General features: G+C 41.9%; 1 protein-coding gene across 7 annotated transcripts in view; it reads left to right on the top strand.

Moving 5' to 3' along the window:
• GNB4 (G protein subunit beta 4) overlaps positions 1–20,940 on the top strand; it is a 169,469-nt gene that overhangs the window by 105,822 nt on the left and 42,707 nt on the right. For 6 of the 7 annotated variants that reach the window (XM_073626263.1, XM_073626260.1, XM_073626265.1 and 3 more), the window contains 3 exons: positions 17,858–17,966; positions 18,609–18,647; positions 18,734–18,840. In XM_073626263.1, coding sequence (XP_073482364.1) covers positions 17,910–17,966; positions 18,609–18,647; positions 18,734–18,840 — 203 coding nt within the window. In that variant the 5' untranslated portion in view covers positions 17,858–17,909. Of the gene's footprint in view, positions 1–5,515; positions 5,628–17,857; positions 17,967–18,608; positions 18,648–18,733; positions 18,841–20,940 lie in introns of those variants that run through there. The other variant, XM_073626264.1, reaches the window with a different exon arrangement.

The raw sequence follows: 20,940 nt of genomic DNA, 5'->3' as shown, positions 1-20,940 counted from the left end.
ATTATCAGGCACTCACCTGTCCCACGGTCCATCGATGCGGGCGCAAGAAGCCTCGCTCCTCTCCCCCTCCTTTATGAGGCATCGGTATTGTAACTGTGGGTGCCCAGCTGTGGCTGTGCGCGTTTTGAATGGCCGGGCAATCTTCTGGGACCTGTGACATGTCCCAGAAGATTGCAGGAAGGGAGGGGGGAGAGGTGAACTTCCTTTCGGTGCCAAGTGTGGATGGTCATCCTTAAGACAGCTCATAAGGCCAAACTACCCTTAAATGGAGAACTCGCAAAAACCTTGGTATAACTTATAGCTGTGAGAGCAAAGATAAACAGAGAGAAAAAGAAAAAATTGAAATACACTGTATGACTGCAATGCTAAGACACCTGTACCAACTGTTGTGAGCCAAAGGGATTCATACATGTGGATTTCTACTAAACAGGAGGTATCAAGCTGAAGGTTGAGGTATTAACCGATCTGCAATCACAGTGAGCTATATAGATTTAATGCCTCTCTGTCACAGTTCGGGAGAGGGGGTTTAGTTGTGTCCCAGTGGGATAGTCCTGTGAGTGTACCTATAGAAGTGATGGCGAACCTTGGCACCCCAGATGTTTTGGTACTACATTTTCCATGATGCTCATGCACTCTGCAGTGTAGGTGAGCATCATGGGAAATGTAGTTCCAAAACATCTGGGGTGCCAAGGTTAGCCATCACTGACCTATAGGATAACAGGGAAAAGCAGAAAGAGAAGGATAGAAAAGAGATACAAGGGGAAAAAAAAAAAAAAGTATTATGGTGACGGTGTGATATTTGCCCTTCTACATGTATCTAGGGTTGGGGGAGTTGGTAGGTGTTAGAGATATGTATCTGGTCCAGGGTTCCCAGATGGTGGCATGTTTGTCAACAGTATCCAAGAGGATGCTGTCTTCTCCTGGGCCAAAATCCCATGAGATTTTCCTTTTGACCAAGAAGAAGGAAACAGTAGGTTGCTTCCAGGCTCGAGCAATTGTCAGCTTGGTCCCATGGAGAATAAACATAATGATGCATTGGGCCAATTTCAGGGTCCTGGGGCTAGGAAAGTTAAGAAGAGCTATTTGAGGAGTCTTCCGAATGGGTATGCCCGTAACTTTCCTGATGGCTTGAAAGACTTTATTCCATAGTCCCCTGAGCTTGGGACAATTCCAGCATATGTGCAGCATTGACCCAATGTGCCCGCAATTACAAAAGCACAGAGGGGAAGCGCTCCGGTATATTCTGGCAATTTTTAGTGGGGCTAAATACCACCTCATTAGGACTTTAGCCTCGATTAGTGCTATGTTCAGAATGCCCTTGGAGCCTGATCCGAAGCTCTGTGCCACTCTGCAATGCTCCATTGTTGTTCCAGGTCTTTCTCCCAGTCCCTCATGAAGAGAGATTTGATCTTTGCCCTAGCAAGTGATCGGTATATCGCTGTTATTCCTCCCCTCTGCTCCATGGCTTGACCACACCACATTTCTTACGACGTGATCGAGAGTGGGTTGAGTTTAGAGGTCCATAAAGAGTGAATAAAAATGAGAGATTTGGTGGAATCTAAACCTTTCTGACCTTGGCATGTCAAGCTTACTGACGCAGTGGGCCAGAATGAGAGGTCCCATAGGGTTGACAATATGTCCTATCCTATAGAACCCCTTGTCCAACCACCAATGGAAGGCCTTGATGTCCATGCCAGGGGGAAACGGGGTTTTGAAAAATGAGAGTGGGGGTGCCAGTCGGAGATCAGGTGTGGGTTATTTTTGAGAGAATCCCATAGGACATTTCTCTTCTCTCTGTTTCTTTTCATCACTCTGTTAGCACTGGGGTCATGTTAACTGAGAGGGGCAAACCAGGATGCTTTGCAGTATTATCAACCAATGACATCACTGGTTGTTAGGATGCCAGCGGCTAGAAGGCTGTAATGGTTGACAATGAAAACTTGTGGCTTTATGTAACTAAAAGGCAGGCTTCGTCCATCTGCTGGCTTGTATACAATTTTAGTCAATTCTTAGGCATTTTACCAAGGTACTCCGGAAGAAACCTGAAGGCACCCCAGGGTGCCTGGGCACTGTGGTTGAAAAACGCTGTACTGGCATTTTTGTAAATTAACATAAACATGTTATACTCACCTGCTCTGTTAGTATTGCACAGAGTGGCCCCAGTCCTCCTCTTCTGGGGTCTCTCACCAATGATTTTGTCTCATCTCTGCTTGTTATGGGGGAATAAATGCGTGCTCACTTCCTCTTTTGGCCCTGCCCCCACCATTGGTTCCTGCTGCTGCCTGAGTCCCTATGTGAAGAGGAAGATAGGTAAGAAGAAATCCATCTGTAAACTGCAGGGAATGCTTTAAGGTTAAAGTTTTTGCTTTGAAAACGTTTTATGGCAAAAAAAAGAAACTTGCACGGCAATAGCATAATGTGCTAGTATGCATCGCATACTAGCACATTATGAAATGCTTACCTTAGAACAACATCGGCGCCTGGTCACCACTGATGGAGCCGATAGATACCCCTGGCGTCTCTTCGGGATGTGAGTGGCCGGAGCCACGATGACATCACTCCTGCACACGCGTGCGGGAGCCCTCCGGCAAGAAGTTCTGGAGCTCCAGCATGATACGCCGGACCTTCAGAGCGCATGCACCGCCGACGTCAACGGCTGCATGCATGATGAATATCTCCTAAACCGTGTAGGTTTAGGAGATATTCATTTTGCCTACAGGTAAGCCTTATTATAGGCTTACCTGAAGGTAAAAATCACCAAGCAAGGGTATACAACTGCTTTAATTTGAATTGATTGCCAATGCACCAGCGCAGACCAAAACCTGCACCATTTTTCTTGATCTAATACATTGCAACTTGTGCTAGTTTGTTACTGTGCATTGTGTTGCTTTAGTGTTCACTTGAATGGTGCACTGCAGTAATGCACCCATTACTGCAGCGCAACCTTAACGGTTTACATGGTGTAAGTGAAAGAACTGCTATCCTTTTTACAACTTTGGGCGTTTCTCCAGCTTTTTGCCCAGTTCAGTCGCCAGGTGTAATAGATACAAATATGGAAAGAAATGAATTCAGTTACACCTTAGAAACTGTTGTCAGTTTTCCAATTGCATCATCGATGCTTCTTTGGGAAACTCGTGTAGTAAAATTTTTTTATCTTCTGCATGGAAAGTGGTGGCAGCCTATGATTTTATCGATCTAGTTTGCTTAATACCGGATTGTAATTATGATAGTAGCTGAATAGGAACAAAGGTATTGTTTTAACCACTTCTGGACCAAGCCTATTTTTGACACTTGTTTACAAGTTAAAATCAGTATTATTTGATAGAAAATTACTTAGAACCCCCCCCAAATATATATATGTGTGTGTATATGTGTGTGTGTGTGTGTGTATATGTATATGTATATATATATATATATATATATATATATATATGTATGTGTATATGTATGTGTGTGTGTGTTTGTTAAAAAAAAAAAAAGATTCAGGACAATAAAATGGCAGTCATTGCATTATTTTATGTCACATGGTATTTGCACAGCACCTGTACCTTTTTGTAGATTGCCTGTTCTGCTGTATGCAAACCTTAGCAGTGAAGTTCTCTTGGAAGTGTTTTGTTATATCTGTGCGAAGAGTACAGGAAAAAAAAAATCTGATCTTGTCAGAAGATCTGAGTCGTTTTTGTGTCCTGTGTGTTATCTCAAGAAGCCTGATCAGCCCTACAGATCAATTAGTGCACATGAGAAGAAAAGGCGTGATTGAGCAGTTAAAAAGAGGAAACCTGGGCAGAGCTGGCACTTTCAATCCACAGTAATGCTGTGTGTTGTCAGGTCATAACAGAACTTAAAGTGGATGTAAACCAGTGAAGTGAACAGCAGATGATGCATAGAGATGAACCAAATCTCCCTACATAAGTTTTACATGTATATCTGCTGTCTTCGGCTTTTTATATTCTTTAGAATATGCACATCATGTTAGAAATGTTTCTTCCTGTTTCAGCAGTGGCAGGGCAGTCTGGGCATACACTGTGTGTAAGCTGATTGTAGGAAAGGCACCCCCCCCCCCTCCACATTGGCAGAGGAACGAATAAACTTGCAGAGCTGTGCTGTGAATAGATCAGCTCTCTGCTAATCTATTTATAACACCCTTCCCGACACAAATTTCCAGCTGCTTTTACAGTGAGGGGGGGGGGAGTATTTGATCCCCTGCTGACATACAAAATCAGCAGGGGATCAAATACTTTTTTTTGTGTCTGAGAACTTGTCAGAAGTTATGCTGATAACAGAGGGACAGAGCAGCAGAAAGACACAGGACTTAGAGAGAGATAAGTGAACACCTAGATATGTGCCCAGGTCAGTATTCATGAATGGGGTTTACTTCCACTTTAAGCCTGGTACACAGTATCAATTCTTTGATGTGGTGGCTGCTTTAAATTTTTTATTTTGTCTTTTTTCTTTTTGTTTTTTGTTTTTACTTGGTGGTCCTTAAGGCCTTATGTACACTACAGCTTCTAAACTTGAGTTTAAGATTCTTTCGCTAAACTCAACTCCATAAAAGCGTATGTGTCCATGTGCACTCACAGGCTTTTACAAGAGTTTAGAAGCTGCTGTTCAACCTCCCCTCCCCTCTCCTGAACGTAGAAGAATCAAGAAACGTCCTCTTTTTGGATACTGTGTAGCATTGACTGAATAATGAGGAAGATATTTTTTTTTTTTTTTTAACTGGTGCCTTTATATTTTTATCAGTTTTAGGGCGACCTATAACACTGAGGTGCTTGAACAGTCGCAGCAACATTTCATAATGTGAATTAAAAGTGCAAGTCCTTGCAGTGTTCTATAGTATCCCAACCTCTGCCTCACTTGCTGGTCAGCTTAGTTTACATCCCAGTGTATTAAAATATATAAAGGCATGTGAAAAAAAACAAAGATACAATATAGCAAACACTTTTATCACAGGTATTAACATAAAGTTGTCAAAATAAAATGATTTTAGCAGTGGTGGTCTTTTAAATGCACAGGGCTCGTTAGCAGTGCATGTACAAGGTTGGCAAAGGCAAGCAAAGTGGTCTGCAATGGCTGAGCAGTACATCCAGACAGGGCATGTGCTAGGACTGGGCTGATTTTGTATGGCTTGCGGTTTCATCCCTGTATTAATAGGTAAAGATGCAAATCGTATGGTTTGAGTATGTAATTAAACTGTGCCTGTCTCATAAAATCTGAATATCATTTATCACTGTGTGTTGCTAATTTATAGATTTCTTAAAATCCACTTCATAGATTTTTAGGGAATTTGCTTTTAAAACTTGGAGATCAGCAAGACTGTTTTCTTTGCAGCTGTCATAACGCTGACATATGTGACAACAACGGATTACTAAGTAACCCTTTTGTGGAGCCTCTGGAAGTGAAGGGTAAACTAACATTTACTTCCTTAACAGAGGCGTGGTAGACTGTTTCCTGTTTTTGTGCTAGATGTCTAGTAGAGGCACCTCTGTTTTAAACACTTCCAGAGTTGCAGGAGGGGGGAGACAATAGCGGCATGACCTCAGATCAAGGTTGCACCTAAGATAGTTTCCTGTTTTGCCTCTTGATGGGGATGATCTTTTACATGTGCCTGAGCAACTCCTCTACTAGTAAGTGTATAATCCAAAAAAAACCCTTTTGTTTGACTAGTAAAGATAAATAACTTTTTTACAGTCATTTCAGTTTCGCTTTATTACAAAGTGCTATTTAAGTTAAGAAAAGGTGCACATGTAAGGCTCCATGCACACTAGGAGCAGAAAAAACGTCAATGTTTTTAGCTTAAAAACGTGGCATAAAAGACGCAAATTGAAAACATATTGTACAAAGTTTAGGTGAGTCTATGAGAGTTTAAGAGCATTTTAGTTTTATAGGTGTTTTTTGCACTACACGCCTCTCTGCAAAAGTTTTACTCCCAAAATAAGTATTTCACAGCCTTTTTTTGCTGGATGCCATTTTGGACAAAGGATATTGTGAGCAGAGATTCCTGAGACATCAAGAGCCATGCCACTCTACTCTTCCGAAATACTCAGGGTGCTCCAGTTCACGCTATCTCCTCCCAGGATGAATGTTTTATAATTCTGTCCTTATAATCTGGGTGAGATTTATCCCAGAGGTTGGCATGTCCTTGCACAGCTGCAATCAACCGATGTTGTGTGACCTCCCTCCTGGTCATGTCCTGAATTTGTGGCTCTCATATAAAGATGGGGACGATGGACAGGGTCAAAAGATACTTCCTGTAAAGCCAGGAAATGATGTACAGTGACAACACACCTTTTTTTACTAAAACGTTGAAAATTGACGCTTAGGAGAGACTGACATTTTTACAGCTCCTAAACTTCTCCAGAAAATGCAATATAGAAGGGTTTTTTTTTTTCCTGCCTCTGAACGTCCCTGACAGAAAACACCTGTAGTAGTCATAATGTGCAGAGACACATAGAACACAATAGAAGTTCTTCTAGAGGCAGGTGAAAAAAAAATGTCAAACGCATGTAGAATCGACGTTTAAGTCCAGTGTGCATGGAACCTGAAAGATGGCGGTTAGTAAATATTCTTACCAGTGTGTAACCATTTAAGTCTTGTATTTGCATGGACTTAAATCTTAAATACTTTTCTTTTTTTTTTTCCCCTCCCACCTCCAGCAGCCCTATTTGGCTGAACACAGGCTAGCAGATGGGTTGAGACCTTTTTCTTTTTTTTGTTGACAAACTTTTTTTATTAGGTATAAAACAGAAAAAAGAACGGTAACAGTACAAAATGTTGATTATCAAGAGAATTACGATAAGTAATCATCAGTACAAAAAATTGCAATTTTGTATACAGTGGTTGTGCAAATTTGGCAAAAACACTAAGAATTTATTTTAGAAAGGTAGAGGAAGATACATAATTATTCTAAGTTTATAAAACGATTTGCATGAGTGGGTTGAGACCTTTTTTTTAACACACATCAAATCATTTTCAGTCTGTGCGAACAGAACTACATTTCCCATGATTCTGCAGCAGTTGGCCTTCTTGTGGGCAGGGCTATGGGGAGAATGTCACAAACTGCACGGAAGTTGTTGCCTTTCACTGTACTGGGCGTGGATTGAGCAGGAAGAGACTGGCCCTAATGACAGCTGTACCACTTGGACCTGCGCCAATTTCATGACATTCAATGCTCTTTGGGAATATAAAGGGAATGAAGGGTGAACAATCACTTGGGCAAATAGGAGGTGCAGGGGAATGGTTACCTTTTAGTGGAAGAAGAGCTTTTACAGTCCCTACAAGACTTCAGGTTGACTATATTGCAGATTGCTAAAGAAAAAGTGTTTTCTTATCACTAAAAACACTATTGAGAATGGTGTTTGTAAAGTCTCGTGTTTTTTTTTTTTTTTTTTTTTTCCTCTTCAAATAACAAACATGTTATACTTGTCTGCTCTGTGCAGAGGTCTTGCACAGAGCAGCCCAGATCATCCTCTTCTCGGGTCCCTCTTAAGCTCTCCTTGCCCCTCCCTCCTGTTGAGTGCTTCCACAGCAAGCAGCTTGCTATGGGGGCACCATTCAGACATGGGCAGTGGTTCGACCCCGCCCCTCTCTCTCCTTTGACAGCAGCAGGAGCAATTTGGCGAGGAGAGTCCTGGGCAGCCAAGGCACTCGTGGACATCGCTAGAGAGAGATGGGGCTCAAGCAAGTATTAGGGGTGCTGGGGCCGGAAGGCTTCACTGCCCATTTCCCCTACCTAAGATGCGGATTGAAGAATCAGCTTGTATGAGGACATCGCTGGTTCCAGGGGCAGGTAAGTGTCCTTGTATTAAGTCAGCAGCTACAGTATTTGTAGCTGCTGACTTTTTCATTTTTTGGGGGAAGCGCCTCCTTTTTTAATGTGAATATTTTCTTTGCCCATGTCAGGTAAAATAGAAGGTATGCTCCACCCCTCTAGGATGTACGCTCCTTTTCTTTGCTCCCACACCCTATTTTTCAACTTCCAGGAGCAAAGTAGAATACCCAGCACGCTGCCATAATGACACTACTAGGTTCCTTCTGATTACCACTGCACAGTGCTGTGGTATGCACCATGTGGAAGGAGTCTATAGCTCTGTGTATACTCTGACAAGTCAATCTGGAGTTTCCCGGGGATTTTGTTTTCGTTTTCCCGGTCCTGGTGGCCAAATGGAGAAATAAGAGATGTGTGTATATGTATGTGTATGTATGTGTGTGTAATTTTATTTATTTATTGTGGGGAAATTAGCTCTTGGGGATCACCTTTTCTGAATAGCAGTCAGCAAATGGGCACTTAAAAATCTGGCGGATGCCAGGTTTATTTGCAGGAGGTTTGCAAAATAAAAACAAACAGTAAATTAAATCCTTGCCGTCTGGCACTAACTAAACAAATGGTCTCCTCTCTATAAAGTGCGGGGCTGGTCCCCATCACCCACAAAAACATGCGGAAAAGCAAACCTTTTAGTCTACCCAGAGCTCCTCTCACTCAGGTTCCTTCCTGAGTCTCAAAACCAGAGCGACCTGCTGTGCTCTCTTCCTGGATATTTAAAGTCCAGATGACTGTGGACTCCAGTGGACCCAACATCCGGACCGGAACCCAGCCTGCCACAGAGGCTGGAAAAACCGGGCCGGATTCCGGTTCAGTCCCTTACAATGGAACGAATGTGAGGTGAAATGTACCTATTATCATGTATGTCACCTCGCATACCGTCACATATCCTCCCCCCCTGCTCAAGCCCCTGTGGCTGAGCACTTGACCCAATCATACAGTGCACGCGAGAGAGGGCATCTGCATTATTTTGGAATTTTCCCAGCCTGTGCGCCATCGTAAACCGAAAGGGCTGTAAGGCCAGGAACCACCTTGTCACACAGCCATTTTTCTCCCTGTTGTCACACATCCACTTTAGTGGAGCATGGTTGGTGACCAGTTTAAATGACCTCCCTAGTAGGTAATACCTTAGGGGTCTAAGGCCCATTTAATGGCGAGACACTCCTTTTCTATGATGGCATAGTTCTTTTCGTGCTTGTTCAGCTTCCAGCTTAGGTATACAACTGGGTGCTCCTCCCCATCCCTGTTGTATGACAGTACAGCCCCTAGGCCCACCTCAGAAGCATCCGTCTGTACGACAAACTGCTTGCTGAAGTCCGGGCCACTAGTACTGGTAACCCACAAAGGGTCTGCTTTAAATTTTTGAAAGGCCTCCTCGGCTTCAGGATTCCACTTGACCATAACTGACCCTCTACCCTTTGTCAGGTCGGTCAGAGGGGCGGCCATGGTGGCAAAGTTGGGTATGAACCGTCTGTAATGCCCAGGAAGGCCCTCACTTGTTTTTTTATTGATCGGTTGTTAAATTAAATCCTTGCCGTCTGGCACTAACTAAACAAATAGTCTCCTCTCTATACAGTGCGGGGCTGGTCCCCGTCACCCACAAAAACATGCGGAAAAGCAAACCTTTTAGTCCAACACCCAGAGCTCCTCTCACTCAGGTTCCTTCCTGAGTCTCAAAACCAGAGCGACCTGCTGTGCTCTCTTCCTGGATATTTAAAGTCCAGCTGACTGTGGACCTGAACATCCGGACCGGAACCCAGCCTGCCACAGAGGCTGGAAAAACCGGGCCGGATTCCAGTTCAGTCCCTTACAATGGAACAAATGCGAGGTGAAATGTACCTATTATCATGTATCTCACCTCGCATACCGTCACAATAAATATGTTGGTAATAAACATTGCCGGCTGCTTTTTTTTTTTTTTTTTTTTTTTTTGACGGCTCCAATTACCGGACTTTTTTAACACTGGGGAGACCCACTGACAGCTCAAAGAGCCGAGTCTGAAAGTATTGGTTTCAGGTATCGGTGCATTTGCACGAGTAGCGACACTTGTGCAAATATCCGTAATGGCACCGATACTAGTATCGGTGCAACCCTAATCATGGCTAAACGTGCATTACCGCCAATACAAAAAGCTACTAAAAGCAAGTTTGTACAGCTGCTTTTTCCTGGCGTTGCAGCTTTTTTTTTTTTTTTTCTAACGCCCTGCGTGCGTAAGCCCTTGGGCTCCTTTTCACACTGCTCTGTAGCAAAATCACAGTAAAAACGTATATGCGGTCCTGCGTTTGTCTTGCAAGGTAAAAACGCAGGAAAAAACGTATCAGTGTGAAAGGGCCCTTAGAACCCACTCTTTTTGTGTACTGACATCCCATTCATTTTGCCTAAAGCAGCTGGTCTCTGTAGGGCATTTTCTGGGACTGCTATTCTGGTATTTGCTTCACTGTCTATTGAGTAACTGTTCGGGGTGGGATTCAGGTTGGGGGGCTCTGCCAGTCTGGTATCGTACATGTTCCCAGTCACTAAATCATAAATTAGTGAGGCTAAGATCAGGATGATGGAGTTTAAAATTGTTTTTTTTTTTTTTTTTTGAGGATCCAGGAGCACAGCAGAGAATAAGAGTAAATTCCACTTGTGTGAAGGAAATCCCTGTTTATACATAGTATAAGCTCCATAGGTGTCACTAGTGCTAGGCAACCAGGGCATAGGCGTGAGTGTTTCGGTAGCTGTTGGCTTCTGTCCCCATCGGGAGACCTGAGCAACCAGCCGAACAAAGCTGATATCAGCTGACATACTTCCAATGTAACTGGGAAGCAGGGTGGACTTGATTTAAATCAAGTAGATTTAAATTGTGATTTAAATCACTAGTAAAAAGGCATGATTTAAATCGTACATTTTTTTTTTTTTTGCAAATTCTGTTTATTATTTTTCAGGTTACGAGGTTGGTCACAAAACAGAGCCTCTGTGCATGCCCTGGCTCAAGTATCAACTAACAGAAACCAACTATTGCAAGGTCTAGACAATACAACAACAAGGTCTGCTCGCCTACTCTAAATCATAATTTTTAAAGAGCAACTGTCATTTCTGTCCCGCAGTGGCTCCTCCCCAAGGTGAGGGAGGTGGCGGCAGCAGGTGAGTGGATGCCCGCTAACAGGTACTGCCATGATGGATCTGAAATGACAAGTGCTCTTTAAATGTAAAGACTCATTCTTGCTGGTAGTTAGAATCTTTAATATCTGCAAACAAAATGAAGGTTTCCTGTTTAGTATAATAAGCTGTCAGGTTAGCGATATCAGAACTGATTCAGTCATACAGTTTGTAGTGTACATAGATTTGCAAAACAATGGGATAAAGGAATATTCCTGAACTTTGTTTTATCTCATGGTTACTGTGATATAGTGTGAATGCATCAGTGCAGTATATGTTATCTCAGCTTGCAGAGCTTGGCTTCATTGAATGAGTTTACCAAAAATGTAATTATTACAGAATATACAGCCTCTTGCTACATAACTAAGCTTGTGCTGAATAAACTAAATTATTAATGTATCTTAAATTGAAAACTATTTTTAGATATATTTTTACGCCAAAAGCATTTTTTTAGAGGAAGTAAACCCTGATGGGTGTACTTCCTCTTTGTTTCCCTGCAAAGGTAAAGCATAATGGACTACTATGCATCGCATAGTAGCCCATTATATGTCACTTACTTGACACAGGAGCCTGCAATGTCACCGCTGTCCCCTCTTCTACGGAGCGTCCATCTTCTTTCTGGGTATCGTGGCTCCGGCGCTGTGATTGGCCGGAGCCGCAATGACGTCACTTCCGCGCATGCGCACGGGAGCCGCCACTAATGGCATATCGCTGTAGACAGCGGTGCCTGTCTTTTTGCAAATATCTCCTAAACCGTGTAGGTTTAGGAGATATTTCTTGGACCTACAGGTAAGCCTTAATCTAGGCTTACTTGTAGGTCAAAGTGGTCTGTAAGGGTTTTATCTGCAATTTTTATCCACCCTGCTCGAAGGCATGACCAGACATACTTCTGGTTTACCTGAATGTCAATGTGCCATTTTAAAAAAAATCTAAAGCATTCAAAACCACAGATCTTGGTGTTTTTAATGCTTTTAAGGGCAGAGGAGAGATTTGGGATCTTATAGACCCCAGATCCCTCGATTTAAAAAGTACCTGTCACAAGGATTTTAACATTCCTTGTGAAAGCAATAAAAGTGATAAAAAATAAAAAAAATTGAAGCAACAGTGTAAAAAAAACAAACAAAACAAAATTGAAGTGCCCCCGTCCCCCCCTGTCCTACAGCAATCATCCCACACGTGCGTTATCACCACGAATGTCCGATCATGGGCAGTAATTCTAGCACTAGACCTCCTCTGTACTTCTAAAGTGGTAACCTGTAAAGGCTTTTAAAGCATTACCTAGTAAAATATACATTGTTTGTCGCTGTTGCATGGGCGTGCGCAATCTTAAAGCATGACATTGTTTGCTATCTCTTTACTCAGCGTAACATCTTTTATATTTTCCCCAAAAAATTTAGTTATGTATTGTTTTTTTTTTTTTCATTAAAATTTAAAGTATACCTTTTTTCAAAAAACTGTTTTTAAAAACCACTGCGCAAATGCCGTGCGACATAAAAAAAATTGCAACAACTGCCTTTTTATTCTCTATGGCTTCTGCTTTAAAAAATATATGTTTGGGCGTTCTAATGAATTACCTAGCAAAAAATACTGATTGTTACATGTAAGCAAAAAGTATCAGAAAAGGCCTGATCTGGAAGTGGATAGTTATGTGTTACAACCTGAATTGCCTGGCACTTCCATTTACAGAAAGCAAGGGGGACTGTAATATCTTGGCAGGGACTGTTAAAGATTTGTGTGAAGTTAATTCTTCAGCTTTCGACATGTACTGGCTAAAGTGGACTCCTTTTTATTGAGACAGTGTGTACTAGTTTCTGGTAGACATATCTCGTTCTACACAGCTTCCACATATTCCAATAGGCAGAAAAAAGAAGGCAATTCCTAGAAAGCCCTTTCCTGTTCTTGAAAGATGATTGGCCCAATTTCCAAGATGTTTTTCCCCTTCTGACATGTTTGTGGGCTTGTACCCGATGATAGAAAAGGATTTTAAAAAGGCTATTCTTGAACTACATAATCAATCTACAATTTGTATTGAGGACATTCCCTCCTTTTTAGGTAGCTCCACTTTCGTGGGGGAAAAAAATATCAAGTAATATAGCGTATACAATTGCAACACAAGTCGTAATTGAATGTTATTAAAAATTACCTTTCCTTTTCAATCTGCAGCCGCTGTAATTTTCTGTAAATGCAATATGGCTACCTGGAGGTGTTCTGTACACAGAATGTGTACAGCATGCCCCCCAGAAAGATAATTTCCTGCTTGTATGATTGGCTCACTGATTTTCCCAGAAGTCTGCACTAAGATACAAGTCAGATTTCAGGCATCCCCTACAACAAAAATGTCATTTTTTTCGTGAGATACTCCCAATAGGAAATCACAGGTAAAGGGATGCAGGCCCAGCAGCTTTCCTCATTAGTGCCCTGCAGGTGCCACAGCTGATTGATAATAAAGAAACCACTGCCATTAGAATAATTTTCCCACGTGGGCACAGGGAAACACACAGGGATTTCTTCAGAATAACAAAATGTAGGAATCTGCAACAAAATTTGTTAAAATCTTTGTAATGTACACAGATCACCCAGGGAAAAAGTTTTTTTTTTTCTCAACAAAAGGAGTTGCGCTTTAAGAATTCAGTTGATAGGTGTTTGGAGACTCTCTTGAGGTCCTGCTCTGGTCCGTCGAGCCCTGCAGCTGGCTAATGGCATTTTGTCGGTTGCCCAGACTATGGCAAACTCGACAGAAGAACTCATTTGATAATGATATGCATAGTTCCTATTCATTCTGCAAGATTACAGCTCTTGCCCACTGTCCTATTCATTGCAGATGTCACTAAAAATGTGATTCGTCAAATATCTGCAATGTCTTTACTTTTTGTGCATATCCTCAGAATTTCTTGGCTTAGAGCTTGGTTGGTTAGTTCATCCTGCTTTTGTGCATGCCCTTTAAAGTTGATGTCCTCTTTGGAAAATCCCTTGATGACTTCATTGAGGTGGTTTCGGAGGGAAGAGGGGTTCCTACCCCCACTATCCATAATAACAGCTCCCTGTGGAATTGCCCTCCTTTATCTTGTAGGTTCTGTTCACCCTTCCAGGCTGCATCATCTACTAAAGATCCTTCCTTTCATGACAGGTCCTCCACCCCTAAGCCCCCCAGACCTGCTCAGCCTTCTTCACGTTACAATGGTTGTAAAAGCTGAAATTTGTGTGTGTGTTTGTTATTTTTTAACCTTTAATGCATTCTCTGCATTAAGTTGAAAAATCCCTTCTGTTGTCAGCCCCCCCCCCCAGCCCCACAAATACTTACCTGAGCCCAACCTCTATCCATCACTGCCCAAGAGCAGCGGCACTGCTCTCTCCCTCACTGGACTCAGAGCAGCGGAATCCATTGGCTCCTGCTGCTGACAATCAAATCCAGTAATGAGAGAGCGGGGGTGGGGCTAAGCCACACTGTATCAAAGCACACACAGGGTGCGGCTCAGGATTGATCCCGCATGTGTGCTACCATAGGAAGCGGATTCCTATGGTGGCACATGGAAAAGAGGTGCCTAGAGCGCCAACAGGGGACCTGAAAAGAGGAGGATCTGGGCTGCGCTGTGCAAAACCATTGCACAGAGCATTTAGGTATGACATGTTTGTTATTTAAAAAAATAAATGTTTTAACTTTTACAATAACTTTAAAGATTCGCCTCCAGCCCTGGAGGTGTTGGCAGGTCTACTGATATTTGCTCCAGCATAAAACCGAGAAGCCTTTTTATATTATTCTGCCTTTTGGAGAGATAAGCAAAGCGTCTATTGCTGACCCCCCTCTCTTCCTTTCAGTTACCACTGGCTTTGGCCTCTTGTGTTGTTTCCAGTTGTAAATTACAAATTTGGCACGGGTTGCTAGGCAATGCAATAAAATCCTTTCTCTAGTGCCGCTGCTCCTTTTACCCTTTTGATGAAGTCACAGGTCATGTGATGGAATGTGTCAGGGGCGGAGCCACGTGACGTCAGCAGGTATATCTGTAAGCGAAAGTAAGGCTATGTGTGTATGCAGAGATGTTAATGCTGATCCTTAAGATGGCAGTATTAGATCTAAACTAGATGATGTTCTATGTTTGTTGAGGTATTTTTGTTTTTTGTTTTTTTTTTTTTTTTCCCCATGCTTTTAATAAATATCTGCTGCATTTGAATATATTACACTATGAGAGGCTGTTTTATTGTATCTTTTTGAGCAAATATGAATGTAGCTGACCATTGGAAAACAGAGGACCACAGATTGATAAGTTTGGTGAACATCCGAAGGAAATACTGACGCGGGTTAAAGGGCAAGGCGCAGTGTGACCTAACTTTCTGAGTGGGTCATAAAGACTGGTGAAGGCTGCAGTAATACCCTCACTACTTTGGATTTAACAAAATCTTTGATGGCATAATACTACACCATTTATTCAAGTGGCATTTCTTATTAATACGACTTTTGTGGGTGGTGTATTATATTTATTGTAAAATACCAGCGCTTAATTTAGATTTTGTTACTCTTCTACTTGGACTGTTTTATGTTCACACTGAAACTCAATTTTTTGGGTTGGTTGCGCTGCACATTTTTTAAATAGATATAGATATATAGATATTGCAGTTGATGTGGGAATAGGTTGACAGTGTGCTAGCAGCAAAACATATGGTTTTGTCTTTTACTTTTGTTGGTGGTGCAGGGTGTTGCTTTTATTTATTTTACCGTTGCAGAGACAGAACTCCAAGGACAAAAACAAGATTCTTTTACGTGCAGAGGACTAAGCTCAGTCTGTTGAAACGTGTGTTTTTGGCCCTGCATCCAATGGTTGGATGTTCTGCCATTTGGAGAGGGGAAGTTCATGATAGAAGAAGCTTAAAAAGTAACCAAAGGTGTAACAAAAGTTAGCCTTTAATTCATATTTAAACGTTTCCATTTTCCTTCATGTTGTTCAAAAATTCTTATAGGCCTCATTCACACTGGCATAATTAAAGCAGACCTCCACCCTAAAGGAGAAGTTCTGCTTTATGTCCACCAAACCCCCTATTACCTTTTGGAATAGTACTCTTCTTTTTTTATTTTTTTGAGGGGGCGGGAACCTGGTTTTGGTAGGTATCCACTCTCACTTCTGCTTAAATCACCTTGGCGAGCAGAAGTTTGCCCCCCCCCCTTCTCTTTGCCCGCAGTCTTCTGGGACACGGCATAGGTCCCAGAAGGCTGTGGGACCGTTCTCAAAGGACAATGGGAAGTTGGCTGTGAAGCGCCAAGTAGTCACAGCCGGCTTCCCACAGTAAACATGCTGGCTTAAAAATTGGCAAGGAACCTGTCCAGGTGAGGACATCAATAGATCCCTGGACAGGTTAGTGTTCAGTATTTGTAGCTGCAGACTTTTTTTTTTTCTCTCTCTCTCTAGTAGAGCTGGCACGTTTGGGTTTTTTTTTTTTTTTTTTTTTTTCTTTGCGATTTTGAAAAAAGTGTTTCAGGATTCTTGCTATGCAAAGAATTCTCTTTGCTCTTCTGAAGCCACAGCCCTCAAAAGAAAGGAAGAGAAAAACTGGGCAGTCTGCCAAGAATCAGACATTCTTTAGCAATTAAACTTAAGTATAAACATTGTAACAATTTGTCAATGACAAATAGACTTGTGTGTAAGTGAGGAAAGTTTAACCACTTAAACACGAAACCTTTTTCTGACATTTGTTGGTTTCAAGCTGAAATCATTTTTGCTAGAAAATTACTTAGAACCCCCAAACATTATATAATATATTTTTTTTTTTAGTAGAGACCCTAGAGAATAAAATGGTGGTTGTTGCAATATTTTATGTCGCACTGTATTTGCGCAGCGGTCTTTCAAATGCATTTTTTTTTTGGAAAAAATTACTTTAATGAATTAAAAAAAAAAAAAAAAAGTAAAGTTAGCCCAATTTTTTTGTAAAAGATGTGAAAGATTTTACATTGCGAGAATCGTGATCTTTTCTCATTTTAATCAGAATCGTGCAGCTCTACTCTCCAAGGTGAAGATCTTTAAGCGTATGACCAGGTGAGGGCCATGTTTGCCTGGCCTCCCTGGAACACCTGTGCATCCCCATGCAGGCTTCAAGTTTGACATTGTGTCTAAACTCGGAGAGTGTAAGTTCAGGGACATGCACCAGCACAGCTGTCAAACTGGGAACAGCGGCTGTGTCTGCAGCTGCTGTTTTCAATTTGACATGAATGGGACTGCCTTCATCTAAATAAGTTTTAGGGTCCATTCACGCTAGGTGTGGAGGGACTGTTGGGCAGCTATACCACTGCTATCTCACCAAAAAACAAGACAAAATGCCTTGTCTCCTACATGCCACACCACTGTGTTGTGGTGTGTGCTGAAAAATAAGTACAGCAGGTCATACTTGTCAATACAACTCAGTGCAAGGCAATCTACTTCCTCGCACCGCCAATAGAAAATGTATGTGTAACATTCATTAAAGTTAGTTAAAAAAAAAAAAAAGCCTTGCAATTGTCCTGCTGCATCTCACTGCACACCAGTCGCTGCGTTTTTGTGAATAGACACAAAGTATCGTTTATAAACCGGACAAATAGCATAATAGAAGCATAGCTCTGTTGTTAAAATGTGCCTAGTATTGGCTGCAGTGTCTTTGCACTGCAAGGGTAAATGCTCCTTAAATCTATGTGCAGATGAAAAGGCTGCACTGCGCTGTCCTCTTCTCCCTCCGGCGCCGTGTGTGGTCCTGTCTTTGCAAAAAAAAAAATAAAGTTCTGGCATTCTTTAGACCAGTGTTTAGCAATGTTGTGCAGGCCTGTGGTCAAATCTGTCTTTGCCTTGCAACCATTACTGATAGATTAATAATATATATGTCTTCTTAAAATAAGTGTCATCGTTTTCAAAATGCTGTTTTTCTTTTCTCTTTTAGACCCGTTCTTGCAGTTGGTGGCCAAGGTGTGTAGTTTTTGCACATCATCAAAATGAGTGAGTTGGAGCAGTTACGGCAAGAAGCGGAGCAGCTGCGGAATCAAATAAGAGTAAGTATTTGGCTGGGTGTGTTGCAACACTGTGCCAACAGTGGACAAAGCGTATAAAAGGGAAGTGGGCTTGGGATTTACAAAGGGGAAGCTTTGGGTCGAAGGGCTTGGTATTAGGTGTCAGATATTACCTCCGCTGCCGTGTTGCTGCAGTTTGCTGAAGACTAGATCGCCAATTTAAAATGTCAGAAGAATTTACCAATAAAAACTATCAGCCAGCTGACAGATATGATTAGACCTTCACACACAATATCCTCTTCTAGAAAACACAGAAGATTCATGAAAACTGCACTGCAAAAAATGAAACTATTAATATGCAATAATAGTGCACAAGTGTAAGAGGACCTTAGTTAAAATTGACATGCCAAATGATCTTTTTGGTGATGGTTTTTCGGAGTGTATTTCTCCTAAATAATATTGATGCTTTGCTCTGTGTAGTTCAAAGGGTAATTAAAAACAATGAAAATGTCAGTGCCTTATATTTATATTAAATATTTGACTATTGAGATGGTAGGCGACTCATCTGTTTGCATGGTCCTTATGTTTGGCAGCATTATGCCTTTTGGATAAGCAAATTATGTCCATTAACAACTCATAAGCATAATCATAGATCCTGCTCTTTTTTTTTTTTCTCTCTGTTAGGATGCCAGGAAGGCATGCAGCGACACAACTCTTGTTCAGGTACATAGAAAAATTGCAGTGTTTTATTAATGTGTGTGAGTTCTTTAAATGTTTTATCCCCTAACACTGGACATTGCTCTTTTTAGATCACGACCAGTTTGGACTCTGTAGGTCGGATCCAGATGCGAACTCGACGCACATTGCGAGGTCACTTAGCTAAAATTTATGCCATGCACTGGGGTTCAGACTCAAGGTATGTGTGTTTTTTTTTTTTTTTTTTTGAAGCTGCTTTAGTGCTGTTTTCTTGTTTGAAGGATGCTTGTTTAACCCATTGCTAACTGCATAAAGTATATATGTGTTGGCAAAGAGTATGTTTTCACGACCAGCAATCCCACTTATGCTTCTATGGCAGCATGAGATTGTGTGCTGTGAATGCGCTCCCACCACTCTCTTACCAAGCTGCCACAGACGGCTCTGATTGGAACCAGTGAGACCATTTCCTAGACATGTGACGGTTGTGAGCCAATAACAGCAGTCACCTGATAGTGAAGCTGCGCTGCCTCCCAAGCATTAAAGCAGTAAAGTCTGCTTTGTGATTTTTACCTACAGGTAAGCCTGTAATAAGGCTTACCTGTAGGTAAAATGAATATCTCCTAAACATGCACCGTTTAGGAAATATTCACCCTGGATGCAGCTAGTGATGTCACCGACGCATGCGCTCTGAAAAATTGACATACAGTGCCGGATCTCCATAGCACGCTACTGTAACCAAGGACTTCCGTGAGCATGCACGGGAGTGACATCGTTGCGGCTTCGGCCATTCGCACAGCCAGAGTTCACGAACCTGGAAGGAAGGCCGGGAGAAGATAGAAGCCCTCTCAGCGGTGACAGCCCGCCGCTAGAGGGCTTACATTTTAAGGTACATAATTCATATTGAGCTATTATTATATTTTGCAGGGGAAAGTGTGTTTTTATTTTTTTTTTGTTTTTTTTTATTTTTTGCAGCAGTTTACTACTGCTTCAAGGACCACTTTAAGCAGGAACTAAAATCTCCTCTTTTAAAACTTCAAGCAGGCTGACCTTTTTTAATTTCATAAAAAAAAAAAAACATACAAGGTCTCTTCTGCAATATTATAAAACAAAACCTACCTGCCTGCTCTCAGTCTTTAGGATGTACACTGAGCTGTGCATGTGCAGCTCAGTTTATATTCTGGCACAGATCCTGTGTGCTGGGATGGCTGAACTCCTGTGTATGTGCTGGAGTAACGTCATCCACTGGCCAATTTAAACAGCTTCAGCCTGACACTCAGAAAAAGCTGTGTAGAAGATGCCGGAAAGGAAAGTTGGACCGTTGAAGAAAAGGTAAATATTTGGGACTGTAGTTCAGCTTTATAGAGCTGCCAGGAAGTGGCGTGAAGGGGTTGAAAGATGCTGTAAACTTCTAAACATTGTATATTCTGTACTGTTTAGTCTGTTAGTCTGCATCCTCTTCTATCTTTTTTTTTTTTTTTCTAAACTCGCACTTCTGGCTGTGGACTGTGCTCCCTAGTATGACATCACCCTGCTTTCGAGACTACATGCCCCAGCAGCCCTTGGGGTGAAATGCATGCACTCCCCATACACTTGTAATCAAGCTGAACTGATGGCAATTGCATACCCCGTCAGCTGAAGAAATCAAGCTTTCCGCACCCCCCTCTCAGGCGCACCCATTCCCTAGGTGCACCTTTTCCCCACCTCGTCTGTGCTTCCGATACAACCAGAGCTGTCAGTCAATGCACAGGAGGAGGTACATAGGTGGGGCTTCTGTTGTAATGAAGACTGGGCCTTTGCAGGGAGGCAGTGCAGAGGTGGGTCTGCAGTGTTCATTAATATTGGGATACCAGTGCGTGCAGGCATAGGCAGAGTTAGGACACTAGGATGTAGTCCTATGCCTGAGAGCATGCACGCACAGATGCTCCCATCGGATCAGCACAGTCAGGGGGCACTTGCAAAGGAGACTGCCAGAAGTTGACAAGAGGCAGCCAAAAAAAAATACTATAAAGCCATGGCTTCACAACAAAAGGTTAGGCTTCTTGCTTATACATAATTTATAAGAAACTTGTAATATAAAAAAAACTAGGGTTTATTAGCACTTTAAATCAAATTCATATATGGTTGTGCAATAGTTTGATTTAATGGATGGGTCTCTTGATGGGGATCACAAAATTTCAGTTTGATTTTCTTAAACAGTTTCTCACAGAAAGCTTGTTGATTTTTACTCTTGCATATATTTCCATAGGAAATTACAAGAATTATCTCTGATTTCATATTTTATCATCTTAAAATATACTTGGACAGCAAGATGTATACTGCA

The sequence above is a fragment of the Aquarana catesbeiana genome, linkage group LG04, assembly GCF_042186555.1.
Source record: "Aquarana catesbeiana isolate 2022-GZ linkage group LG04, ASM4218655v1, whole genome shotgun sequence".
Lineage (NCBI taxonomy): Eukaryota > Metazoa > Chordata > Amphibia > Anura > Ranidae > Aquarana > Aquarana catesbeiana.
Note: the sequence above shows the minus strand (reverse complement) of the source record. Positions and strands in the feature narration are given on the sequence as shown.